Source organism: Aphis gossypii, chromosome 2 (assembly GCF_020184175.1).
Source record: "Aphis gossypii isolate Hap1 chromosome 2, ASM2018417v2, whole genome shotgun sequence".
In the NCBI taxonomy this organism is placed as follows: domain Eukaryota; kingdom Metazoa; phylum Arthropoda; class Insecta; order Hemiptera; family Aphididae; genus Aphis; species Aphis gossypii.
Genome location: NC_065531.1, coordinates 88,005,775 through 88,018,466, shown reverse-complemented (window position 1 = coordinate 88,018,466; position 12,692 = coordinate 88,005,775). Strand labels below are relative to the sequence as shown.

Below are 12,692 nucleotides of genomic sequence, written 5' to 3'. Positions count from 1 at the left end.
ATAATTCGCTCGAATACTCAAACAACACCTATAGGCTATAACATATTATATATTATTATATTGTGCTCTCTGCGCGGCGAACTACTGCACAGTGAACGTTACCTAGCCATAATAACGATAAAACCGGTTCTAGAAAATATGTAGTGTGGTATATACGATATGACATGACGCCGCGAACTGCAGAAACACTTGTGCAAATAGGTATACATTTTTGTTTGTCACTTGGACCTAAATATTAATTATTCTTATTTATGCCTATTTATCTACGTGAAACATCATCTTAAGACCGAATGTGCAATTAAATATTAAGTATAGACATTTTTCGTCGTTTAAAATTTAAAATTTGGAATATGTACCTGTATTTTAAAATGGAATAACTTCAATAAATAATCATTCATTTAATTTTTAATTCTTATAATATAGGTAGTAATAGTATTTATAATTTTATCAGTTTATAATAATGATATTATCGAGTTGGCTAAAGGTATTTGGGCTTATTATAATATAAACACTCGTTCTGCCGAGAATTTATTTAACGTACAAACCGGGAACAAAGATATACGCGTATAATAATGCAACAAATACAATATAACGTATATTATATTGTCGGCCCCCCTTAATTTTTTTTTACATTTACCCACGCGCTATGACGCGTTATTCGATACACGATCGTGCGGTTCGGTTACTATATTTTATTTTTTGTTTAGTAGTTTAACACTGAATTTCGTGTAACCATCATGGATGTGTACATGGAATAACATCTGCAGCTTGATTATTGATTTTTTCAGAAACACGTGCTTTATCATTATTTTATATACAAGTAATAGTTTACAAATTTAACACTATAACACAATAAAAACTTACATCGACTTGCAGCGTTTGTGTGACAACCAAAAACATGCCATACTTCCAGATTAATAGAAAAATGCTGCTGATGAAAATTCACTATTTTTTAGGAATTGGTGGTAAGATTATTATGTATTAAAATTTTAAAATTACAGTATAATATTATGTTCTATTGAATATTATATTCAATTTATACATGTATATAATATAACCTATTCGTTGTGTAAAAGGGATGTACTAGCTGGTTTTACTATCAAGTATCAACTGATGATTATTTGGTATCATTTTATTATTTAATATTTTCAATCAATTATTGTGCATTTATTTCATACGATATTTAACTATGAGCATAAAAATCTTGCAGCTTATTACTGTGCTATACTCTAATTTTTATAATGTTGAACATTTATAAAAAATTACGAATTACGAGATAATTTTAATTTAGACAAAATAATTAATAATAAAAGCAGATTTACAACTAATATAGATAGGTACGCTAAAAAAATATTAATATGCTTTCTACTTGATTTAGAAACATAAATTAAATTTAAATATAAATAGGTATTTTGAATTAAAATACAGCATCATGTTTTATTGAATTCCACACTGCATCAAATAGGAGGTTTGACAAAATATGTGATTATGACGTAATAAATAATTATGATAAAGGAAAAAATTAGCGTTAAGTACATACTACGAAGTATCCATATAGACTATCAGTGCCGTAACTAGAGGTTGGCGACATGGGCGCAGTAATGTAAGGAGCGCATTTGAGTTAAATAAAAATTTGTAACTTGGTTTTAAGATTCGATTTTTTAAAAATATGGCAGCATTTTGATTAACACGTAAAAATGTAATATTATTATATTTATAATAAAAACTATAGATAGAGGTACCTATGAAATAAACCAAAAATAAGCGTCTAAATAAAATTCGCCAAGGGTGCTACGGTAGGTAGTTACGGCACTGTAGACTATATGGATAATTCGAAATATAGGATCTAGTGTTACTATATTGTTAATAGATATGCACAGTAATTACTTACGTGTTGAATGTGTCCATTTATTTAATATTAACTATACAATCAATTCCATACAGATGCTATCAGGAATTTTTATTCAATTAAAATTGTTGTTTTATTACAAAATATGCATATTTGAACATATTATAAACCTGGTAGACCTTATTACAGTGAATACTAAGTGTATACATCGCATGAAATGATATATTAATTAAATTGTAATCAATACCATAATGCATGATTAAGATATCTGAGGTTAATCGGGTCAAAAACTCTGAATTTCTTATTTTTGATTAATATACCTAGGAAATGTATTAGATATTACTGATAATTAATAAAACATAAATAAACAAATAATAATATAAACAAGTCTTCAATTTTTTATTTACTGAAAAATGTTCGATGAAATGTATATTATTATTTTCACCATATTATGATATCTCATTACTAACTGGTTTTAATCAACATTATCGTTAATACATTGTTAAGAACGTCGTACTCACATGTGTCGTCTTCGTGTTACTAAGGTAAAACATGGTATATTTTTGTTGAGCAGAATCTCTTTTATATTGTTAGCTTTAATATAATAGTCAATTTACATATTATAAAACTTAAATATAAGAATATTATTTAAGGTATATCATAAACTTTTATTAATATTACAATTTTAAAGTGAATTATAGGCATTTGAAACTTTGAAAGTTGTAATATTTTACATTGGTATCTATAATTTACTTTAAAATGATAATATTAAAAAAAGTTTATGAGATTCCTATTATACTTTGGCCTATAAGATATTATTATTATTTTTAAGTTTCATCATAGCTAAATTGACTAATATTAAAGCTAACAACATAAAATGGATTCTGTTGAACCAAAATTTACAATTTTGTATGTCAGTAAAACAAAGACAACACGTACAGGTATTGAATTATCGTTTTAAAATAAATTAAAGCTATGTAAAATATTACAACTTTAAAATGTCCATAATTTGCTTTAAAATTACAATATTAATAAAAGCTTATGATATACCTTTAATAATATTCTTAAATTTAAGTTTTATAATATGCAAATTGGCTGTTATACAGTTATATTAAAGCTAACAGCATGAAATAAATTCTGTTGAATCTAAATTTGCCATGGTGTATCTTGTGCGTTAGTAAGACGGAGACAACACAATACATGGGTACGACGTATAGGCAGTGCCATAACTAGACTACTCGAGGACCTAGGTATGTGGCCGTATTATAATCTCATTAGTCTTTTTGAGGTCCTGCAATATACTATGAGGCCTGTGGCCCGTGTGCGGTGCACATTCTGCGTCCCGATTTTTTACGGCACTGTGTATAGGTACTATAAGATATTATTTACATTCTATACTATTATACGGTAACCGGAAGAATTTATCATGAGTTAACCGATAGAATACAACCGGTTAGTCTTAACCGACACTTAACCGGACATTGTAAGAATGGCCCTAAAACTGTTTTACGGTATTTACAGTAAACTAAATGATAGCTTAATGTAAGTTAATAACAATAATTAAATATGGTAGGTATCTATGAATATATATTGTTATATTAATTAAAGACTAATTAACTAATAATAAAATAAATACTACGTTTTTGGAAATAATTGAATCAACTTACTCGACTTACTGTAATACTATATTTTTAATAGCAGTGTATCAAAAAACATGAAGTAGGTATACCTTAACGGTTAGACAGATCGTTTTCGCTCTGAATCATTTTTCGTATACAATAATATATCACTAAATTCAATTGAATACATTTATTATAATGGCTCACCCGACACCTTATATACAGTAACGCTACTCAACTATGTTTTTTTAATGTATTTTTTACATGTTAGAATTTAATATTAATCTATTTAGTTTATAAGTTAATCATTTTTTTCTTTTTACTTGTTCAGGTTATGCACCGTTTTCCCCATTTTTGACAACAATATCAAAACAACGTGGTTATTCAGCATTCATTGTTGGGTTAATATTCATGTTACAACCAATTCCAGGAATGTTGATAAGACCAATTATTGGTGCAGTTACAGATAAATACAAATGTCGCCGGTCAGTGTTTATTTTAAGTTCAATAATCACGTTTGTATTGGTATGTTTACTATCAATAATTCCTGGTACAACCTCAAAAGAAGAGATGAACGATTTAGATGTGATCAAGTCGCCGTTGTTTTGGTTATTCTTTACTACAATTGCCCTAATCAATACGGATGGAACAGTGAAAAGTGTTTTAGAGGACACAATTTGTATGGATTTATTAGGTAAAAATAAATGCAATGATTCTTTTAATGATGCAAGAATGTATGAACATTTTATTTATGGGAAGGAACAGTATGAATACCTATTTTCATATCAACGACTATGTATTTCTTTTTATCATTACCTCATCAAGTCACTGTAGTAAATTTTTTATCTCTACTTAATATGTTCTAAAAGACTAAAATTATTGTGTAGGCAGATTGATCCAGCAGTAGAATAAGACTCATTATAATATACGTAAAAGGTATTTAGATAAGTAAATCAAATCATGCCAGCGTACCACCTTAACAAAATTTGAGTTATATTATTCTGAATAAAAATTTATAAAAATGTAAAGAAAAAAAATTATTTGATTAAAATCATAGTTTATCTCCTAATTAGCTATATACTAGGAAACATAAGCGAGTAAGTATAACTAATGACAAAAGTTTACTTTAATTATTAGTAATTAATAATTATTAAACTACTAAAACTAAACTATATAATTGGAGTAGTAATTTTAACAGAAATTAAACACTCGTTATGTCAAAAATTATTTAAAGTTTTTTTAAATATGTTTTTACATAATTTGAGTTCATTTAAAAATAAAATTTTAAAAAAAGCTCATTACAATAATTGAGTTACTACAAATTTAAGAAGTATTATACTATTATTTTTTTTCAACTTCACAAATAAAAGTGACTTTAGGGGACTTATCATACCAATCTCGTTTTTAAATGAATACTTCATTTTAAACTATATAAAATATATATATTTATATATATTTTTTTTTTTTGAAATAAGTTATTGAAAGTGCGTACCAACTATATTCTAAGTCTAAACAATTATCTATATTTTATTTTAATTTCCAAGTTATAACTTAAGACCCTTGATTTTAAATATACTGCCTGAAGAGTTTGAACTATTGAAAGAATAGTGGCACAACTTAAAATTGTCGATTATTGGATTTTATGGATTATTATACAAATTTATCTGCTCTATCTTTTAGTGATTTCAGTTATTAATAGTGATATAAGTCAAAATGTATTAAACATTTTTTAATTAAATCATTTTACTAAAAATATTTAGAAACAATTTAATTCAATATAATATTTTTATTAATAGAACATATAAATTAAATAAGCATTTTATTTTGTAGTATTTTTTCTAAACATTTAATGGCTGATTGCCAAAAATTTTGTTTTTTTTTGAGTTGTGTCACTATTATATTAGTAGTGTGAGTTATTATTTATTTGATATAATATTAAATAAAAATAATACGTTTTAGCTGTATGACTTCGAAATACCTGGAAAGTAGGTTCTTTTTCTTTAATTACAAATAAAATGTTATAGAGAAAAAAACAAATACGTAGCATACCTATACAGTTTTAAAAAATTAGAATAGATAGTCGTAGCCGTCGCCGGTATTTGAATAGTTACCTATACTATAGTCAACAATATGCACCCTTATAGTTTTAGTTTTAACTCATAAATTATATGTGAATAAAAACATCTAAAACAGTCACATAGCGTACGAGAAATCAACAATTAAAATTTCTGTAATTAAGCTAGTTTAAGCTATTTTTAATACTTAACATTTTATTTTTATTTTAGTGATTAACTTGTTTTTTTTACAATTATTGTACCTAATAAGTCTAATATACCTGTATGCGCAATTAGCATGATACAGCACCTAACAATAAAGCATGGCCCTAGTCCTTTATTTTATCTCGTCAACCCATTAAAAGTATTTCGTTTTTAAAATATATTATTTTGGAGTCTATAGATAATATTGATCGTTAAGAAAAGTGCGATAAACAATAACTTGTATACATTTTTGTCAACGTGAATGACAAATTTTACGTATTTTATATTCGAAAGTCAAACAATATAAAATAAAACATATTATAATAACATTCATAACAGTCATAGGTCACTATAATTTTCATAACTTAGTTAACACGCGTGTTTCAATTATATTTTGCAATGTACCTAATTGAAATGTTATAAGTGTTTAACTTATAACTATTAATTAATTTATTGATTTAAATTATATAACTAAAAACACATTGGACTTTAATATTACGTAGGTATACCAATTAAAGCTGTGGCTCGTGGCAATATTTTTGTATTCGTGGGCCAAAATCGAGCAACAAACATTTTTCGAGGGCCGGGGAAATGTTTAGGCGTCCAATAAAATACTTATTCCGTCAATGCAGGGCCTAATAATGAAATAAACACGGAGGCCACCGGTTTTGGACCACTGAACAGCAACATCGCGGCTAATTATATTGTATGTGCTACAATAAGTACTAATAATATAATATTATATTATATAGTGATATAATATGAGTACCTATGCTTCCCTAATTATACATATTATTTAATTTATAAGCAGTAATCACCATGTTTAATTGACAATTGTATTAAATACCAAAACACAAGAAGGTAAATCACATTTATTTACTAACTTAACTGTTAGGAAAAAAAGTATTCAATTTTTGTAGCAACCAAAACATCTCGAAGAATGATTTTATGTGTCAATAGGCACTATCGTATAATGCCCCTTTATAATCAATCCCTGTTTTATAATTAAGTTAATCTCATTAAAATATACTGTTATCAAATAATATTTACAATGTCATTATAGTTGAATCGTCTTTGTGTTTTCTATCAAGGCAAAGACAAAAATAATTATGGAAAACAAAGGTTGTGGGGATCTATTGGTTGGAGTTTGTTTGCCATTATTTCCGGTGTGTGTGTAGACTGGTACAGCACAGGACTAGAGCACAAAAACTATGCTCCAGGTTACGCCATTGCATTGATATGTTTCCTTTTAGATATATATGTGGTGTTTAAACTCAAGGTATAGTATATAATATCAAAAATCTATTAGACATCTTATAATTAAAATTATCCACTGTGTGTGTTTAAGGCGTTTATGCTTTATTTTTTTTATCCAATATTTACTAACGTATAATGATTATGCGTGCCTATTTTATATTTATACATTTTACTACATTTTACTAAAATACAAATAAAATTTAATCAAACTTAACTTTTACACAAATAAAACAATAATAATAATTTAGAATTTTAAATTTTTATTTGATTTAACTTTAATATTGTTTTCCAAACGTTAACTTTTAATAGATTTTGCTTAAAATTGTTTTATAGTTAGCTAAATTGAAAACCAATCGATCTTAATTTGAATATGGTGTAATAAATCAATGTCCTATCTAATAATATATTTAATGCACTTGTCAAAATCGTTGATGTACTCATGTCATAAAAATAATTATATATTTATTTATTTTGTATTATAGGTTAAACAGGAAAATGATACCAACATTGTAGCTTCTGATGTGAAAAAAGTATTCACTGAAGGTAAAGTACTAGCGTTTCTTCTTTGGGTTGTTTTTATTGGATTTTTTATATCTTTCATATGGAACTTCGTATTTTGGTAAGCAATAAATTATATAATTTACAAGAATATTATTTCAATTATACAAGATATGACCTTATCATTTTAAAACACTAAAAATATATATTTTTTAAAAAGGTACTATAAGTTGTAACAGTACATTGCAAATATACCTACATAAATATTGTATCATTATTCATTATTAAATTAAAATAATATGATATTTAATTTAAATTTAAAACTATAAAACTTAACAATATACAATTTTTCCTATAACATACGTATTTTAAAATAATAGAAATATGTGCTTTCTATTGTACTATTGTACATAACCAATAGGTAATTGATTTATGATATTACTTTTCATTTATTATTAAAATATATACAAAGAAAAACACAACAATATAATATAGTTAACATGGCTTAATAAGTATTAACAGTGACGTAATGAGTTGGGTGATGATCTTTTAAGTAATAATTAGTTTAATAATTGTAACTAAGACTAATTTGGTATAATTGTAAATGCACTTAATAGGTAATTAATATTGATCTAAAATATTATTAGTTGTATTAATTATATTAATTTATGTTAACTACTGAGTAGTTACTACTCCTCCCTTCATTGTTTTCGTCGTCGTGGATGGGTCTTTGGTAATTTTTTTTGCCTCTGGTCAATTTTCAGTTCACCACACTACTGACCCTGAATATTAATAACTCATTTACTATTTGAATAAAAATATATTTTAATATCAATAATTATTTATATATATATTATAGTTATTATTGTCTAAAAACTAAAAATAAAAATCTTAACATAATTATGTTTTATTAACAGAGTAATACAAACATATTTCTATGAAATGTAATAGTAAAGTTCAATACTATATATTCTTAACTAGAACTAAAAGAAGTTTATAGATCAATAATACTATTTGTATATTTTAATATTCTATTATGATATCTATACATATTACTATGATAATAACACAATTGAATAACACAAATAATCTGAGGTTTAGAAAATCAGTTATTTTGAATGTACGTTGTATTATATTTAATCTTGTTAATTAGAAATCACAGTGTTAAATGTATGTATATAGGTACTTGGAAGACTTGTCGAATGTTTTCCACCCCGAAATGAAACCGTGGATGAAGACTCTCCAAGGAACAGCTTTATTAATCCAATGTTTTGGTGGTGAAGTGCCATCATTCTTTTTATCCAGTAAGTTCTAACTTAAAAATCTTTTTATAACTTAACCTAGATTGATTGCCTCTTATATCTCTTATATCTTATAGGCTACATACTGAAACGTGTGGATCACATGACCATATTCTCCATAGTGTTTTTTACGTTCACATGTATTTTCTCCGTCTACACGATCATCGAAAACCCTCTTTGGGCATTACCAGTTGAATTACTCAATGGAATAACGTTTGCTCTGTCTTATTCGGCAGCAATCTCGTATGCGGCTCTTATAACTCCTACAGGCGCTGAAGGAACGCTTCAAGGAGTCGTCGGAACGGCGTACACGGGAATAGGTTCGATATTTATAATGTTTACATTAAATAATATACATGATTATTTACCAAATATAAATACTCTCTCTTTCTTTTTAAATAACGTAATTATTCAAAATTTTATTTTTGAAAATTTAAATTAGCATGTAGTCCATATTTTCAAATTTCCAAACTACTTTAGAAAGAATATGATGAAATATAAACTTATGTTTTTTCTAAGACAATCCTCCTTATAAACAGTAAATTATTCATCCGATTATTTTCCGAAAATGTTGTTGAATAAAATTGGAAACTTTCAAGTGCAAATTTTAAATTTTAACAAGTAAATGTTGAGTTATTTAACTTTTATAATAACTAATAAGGGTAATAATAGGTCCATATTAAGGGTTCGGAAGATATAGACTCTAAGTTAATTTAAATATTTTATTAATTTCTAAAAGTCTTTATTAAACGAACAAATTTAAAATAGATATGAGCATGCTTGTCGAACCACCCCATAAAACAATGTATAACTCGTCCAGTTCATCTTGACCATCAGGGATCGTTACGATTTCTAAAAAACTGGGGTCCAAGAACTATGTTATACTGAGAAAACTATTGTATTATTTTGGTAACCCAATACTTTGACGTCAGCCAATGGCCAAAATGAACTAGACGAGTTATAATATTATATTAATAACATTGATTGGTTATGTTTTAGGTGCGCCCATTGGAAGCTTCGTTGGTGGTTATATGTTTAAACATATCGGAAGTATTGATTCGTTTAAGCTGTTGAGCGTGGTTGCATTTTTCACTTGTGTTACACAAATTACTGTCAATTATTTAATAAATCGTTTAACTATAAATGAAGATGTCAAGGACAGATATAGTAAAGTTGAAACAAAAGATGATAATCTCGGAGAAGACTTAACTTTAACATCCTAGTATTATATACTAGAATATTATTTTGTTATTACTTACAAAAGAAATAGCTAAATTGTTGTATTATTTATTATTAGTACAATATTATATATTTTAGATTTTTCAAACCTTAATATCCATCGAAAAATCCCAGACGCGAACTCTTTTACCGGTAAACATATAATAATTTACTAAAATATAATTTTTAGTAAACAAATATTACAACGTAAATAATTTAATTAAAATATTAACTATTTTTTTGTTTTAGTCCTATCACAGAATCTACATAAGAAGAATGTTTTTTAATAAATTATTATACAAGAAAATAAATGATCTGAATTTTGAATCCCGTGAGCTATTTCAAATGAAAAAAATAAATTACAAATATTTCTAAACATAGAATTATTAAAAATAAAATGAGCATTTTAGTAATTAAAAATTACATTTTTCTAAGTTTCTATTTGAAACTTTTAAGTTTAAATTAATATCGAGGAGTTTATAATTATTATTATTAATAAGAAAAATTATAGAATATATTTTTAATTACTTCTGGTATTGTGTGATTCAATTTTAATTGCATCATGTAATAAAAAATATAATTCTTTAGTTGAGTTTTCAATAATGAATTATATTATAAGAGTATTGGTAAAAGTAATGATGGTAAAATTCGTATAAAAATTTGTTCTCAGCATAATCGCAATGACATTATGAGATGATGATTGACAGAACTAAAAATTATTATTTAAGTACAGATTTAAGGTTATTGAATTTCTGTTTTAAGTTTTGTAGCTTTGATTAATAATTATTTTTATAATTAATTATTCTTAATAATTAAAAAAAAAAAATGAAAAGCGGGTAAATACGGGTAAATAGGTACGGCTCTGCTGTACATTAGGTGCCGTATGGATCATTATTATTATATATGATAGGAGTGTTAAATTTGAATCCAATGACAGGTATCAATATATACAAAAAACGATTCTGAACGAAGATGATTTGTCAGCCTAGGATATCCTTTCGAATAGTTGGTGAAAAAGGTGGTTTATGTTTCAATGGCCTGAATACACCAAAATTTAAGCTATTTCATAATTATTATTATAATAGCTAAACTTATGAAAAATCTTGTATTGAATTTTCAACTCTTAGCTACTTTTACAAAAATTTTTATGAATTATATCTACAAAATAATTTGCAAATATTCATGGTTTTGACAAATTTTTGTCAATATTTGAACTTCAAATGCTAATAAAAAAAAAAACTCTGCCTATGTATTCTTATAATTTTTTAATCACTATAAGAATAACTTATGAGGAACTTTGTATTAATTTTTCAAGTATTTTGACTGCGCCAAAAAATTTTATTGACACTTCAAAAAAAAAAAATCTTAGAAAAATTGAAAATTTCAATTGTCTATAAATAGCTCAAGAAAATTCAAAATATTTTAAAAATTAAATCATGTAAAGAAAATGCCAATCTAAATAACCGGTGAAATTTTCAAGTACCTACGACTTATACTTTTTGAATAATAACAAATATTTAAAATCGTTTAAAGATAAACGTTATTGTTACGCTATTTCGTAAAAATTTAAAATTCAAACGCACTTAAAATTTTTCCTATAATGATGTTTCGAGTTTTCTCTATAGCTACTTAAAGGAAAACTTATGAAAAACTTAATGTTGTATTTTCAATACTTAGTTATAAACACAAAAAATTTTATGATTTTTCAACTTTAAAATTACTTTTAAAAATTTGAACTATAAACGTTTATAAAAAAAAATTGTGACTAACGATTTTTAATTTTTTTTAGCTACAATAAGAATAACTCATAAGGAACTTTGTATTAAATTATCTTGTTTTTTTGGTCATCAAAAAATTTTTTATAGACATTTCAAAAAAAATTGTTCATAAAAATCGAAAATTTTTGTGGTAAGCAAATAACTCGAAAAATGTCAAAATATTTTGAAAATTTAGTCATATATTAATAACAGTAACATAAACATGTGGTGATAATTTTAAGTATTTACAGTGATTAATTTTTGAGTTACAACCATATAAAAAAATCGATTTGGTCGAAAACTGGTTTTGCGTAAAAATTCTCGTTTTTCCGTCATTTTTTTTCTTGTTTTTCTCGATTTTTTTGAAAACTGTTGGAAAATGTTTACTTTTTACCTCTTTAATGCATCAAGGATATTTCACTAATTCTTATTTTTGTTGTTATGGTTTTGACAAAATATAACAACAGGTCTACAACTATTATATTCAATTTTAACCAATCGTTATTGACCTTATAACAAACAAAAGTAAAAATGTAGGTCAGAGCATTTCGGTGGTGGATGTTTGTCCATCGTCCCTTCGGTCCTCGGACAGGATAGTGTAATTTTACTGTAGGTATTCGATTTGAATGCAATCATATTGCATTCGATAAAAAACGATTCTGAGCGGACGAGGGGATCTTTTTTATTTGATTTTATTCTTTTTTATGGTGATAAACAAATAGTTTTAAGAACAGCTTAAGAACGATTTATATAAATAGGTAATTTATATAATTATAATTATAATTTATAATTAGAAAATATCATAAAAATTTAAAACATATAAAAGAAAAGAAAAAGCTAAAAAGTCGCTCAAATGTATAACCTAGCTAAGCTTTGTCAATATATTTTTTTTTTTATATAAGAAATATACAATCTGTACCCTGTACCCTGAGGCA

At 25.7% G+C, this 12,692-nt stretch overlaps 1 protein-coding gene across 1 annotated transcript; it reads left to right on the top strand.

The window, feature by feature from the left end:
- The first annotated feature begins 669 nt into the window (after window positions 1-669).
- On the top strand, window positions 670-10,115 carry LOC114119379 (major facilitator superfamily domain-containing protein 6-like). Its single transcript, XM_027980911.2, has 8 exons — window positions 670-820; window positions 877-965; window positions 3,800-4,162; window positions 6,818-7,005; window positions 7,466-7,602; window positions 8,664-8,785; window positions 8,860-9,102; window positions 9,782-10,115. Exons 2-8 carry the CDS (start codon window positions 899-901, stop codon window positions 10,003-10,005), a joined length of 1,344 nt encoding a protein of 447 aa, XP_027836712.2. The 5' UTR covers window positions 670-820; window positions 877-898; the 3' UTR covers window positions 10,006-10,115.
- Window positions 10,116-12,692: the final 2,577 nt, after the last annotated feature.

Coding starts and splice junctions, on each gene's coding strand:
- LOC114119379 (XM_027980911.2), top strand. CDS start 899: ATGCCATACTTCCAGATTAATAGAAAAATGCTGCTGATGAAAATTCAC. Junction 966..3,799: donor CTATTTTTTAGGAATTGGTG/GTAAGATTATTA, acceptor TTACTTGTTCAG/GTTATGCACCGTTTTCCCCA. Junction 7,603..8,663: donor ATATGGAACTTCGTATTTTG/GTAAGCAATAAA, acceptor GTATGTATATAG/GTACTTGGAAGACTTGTCGA.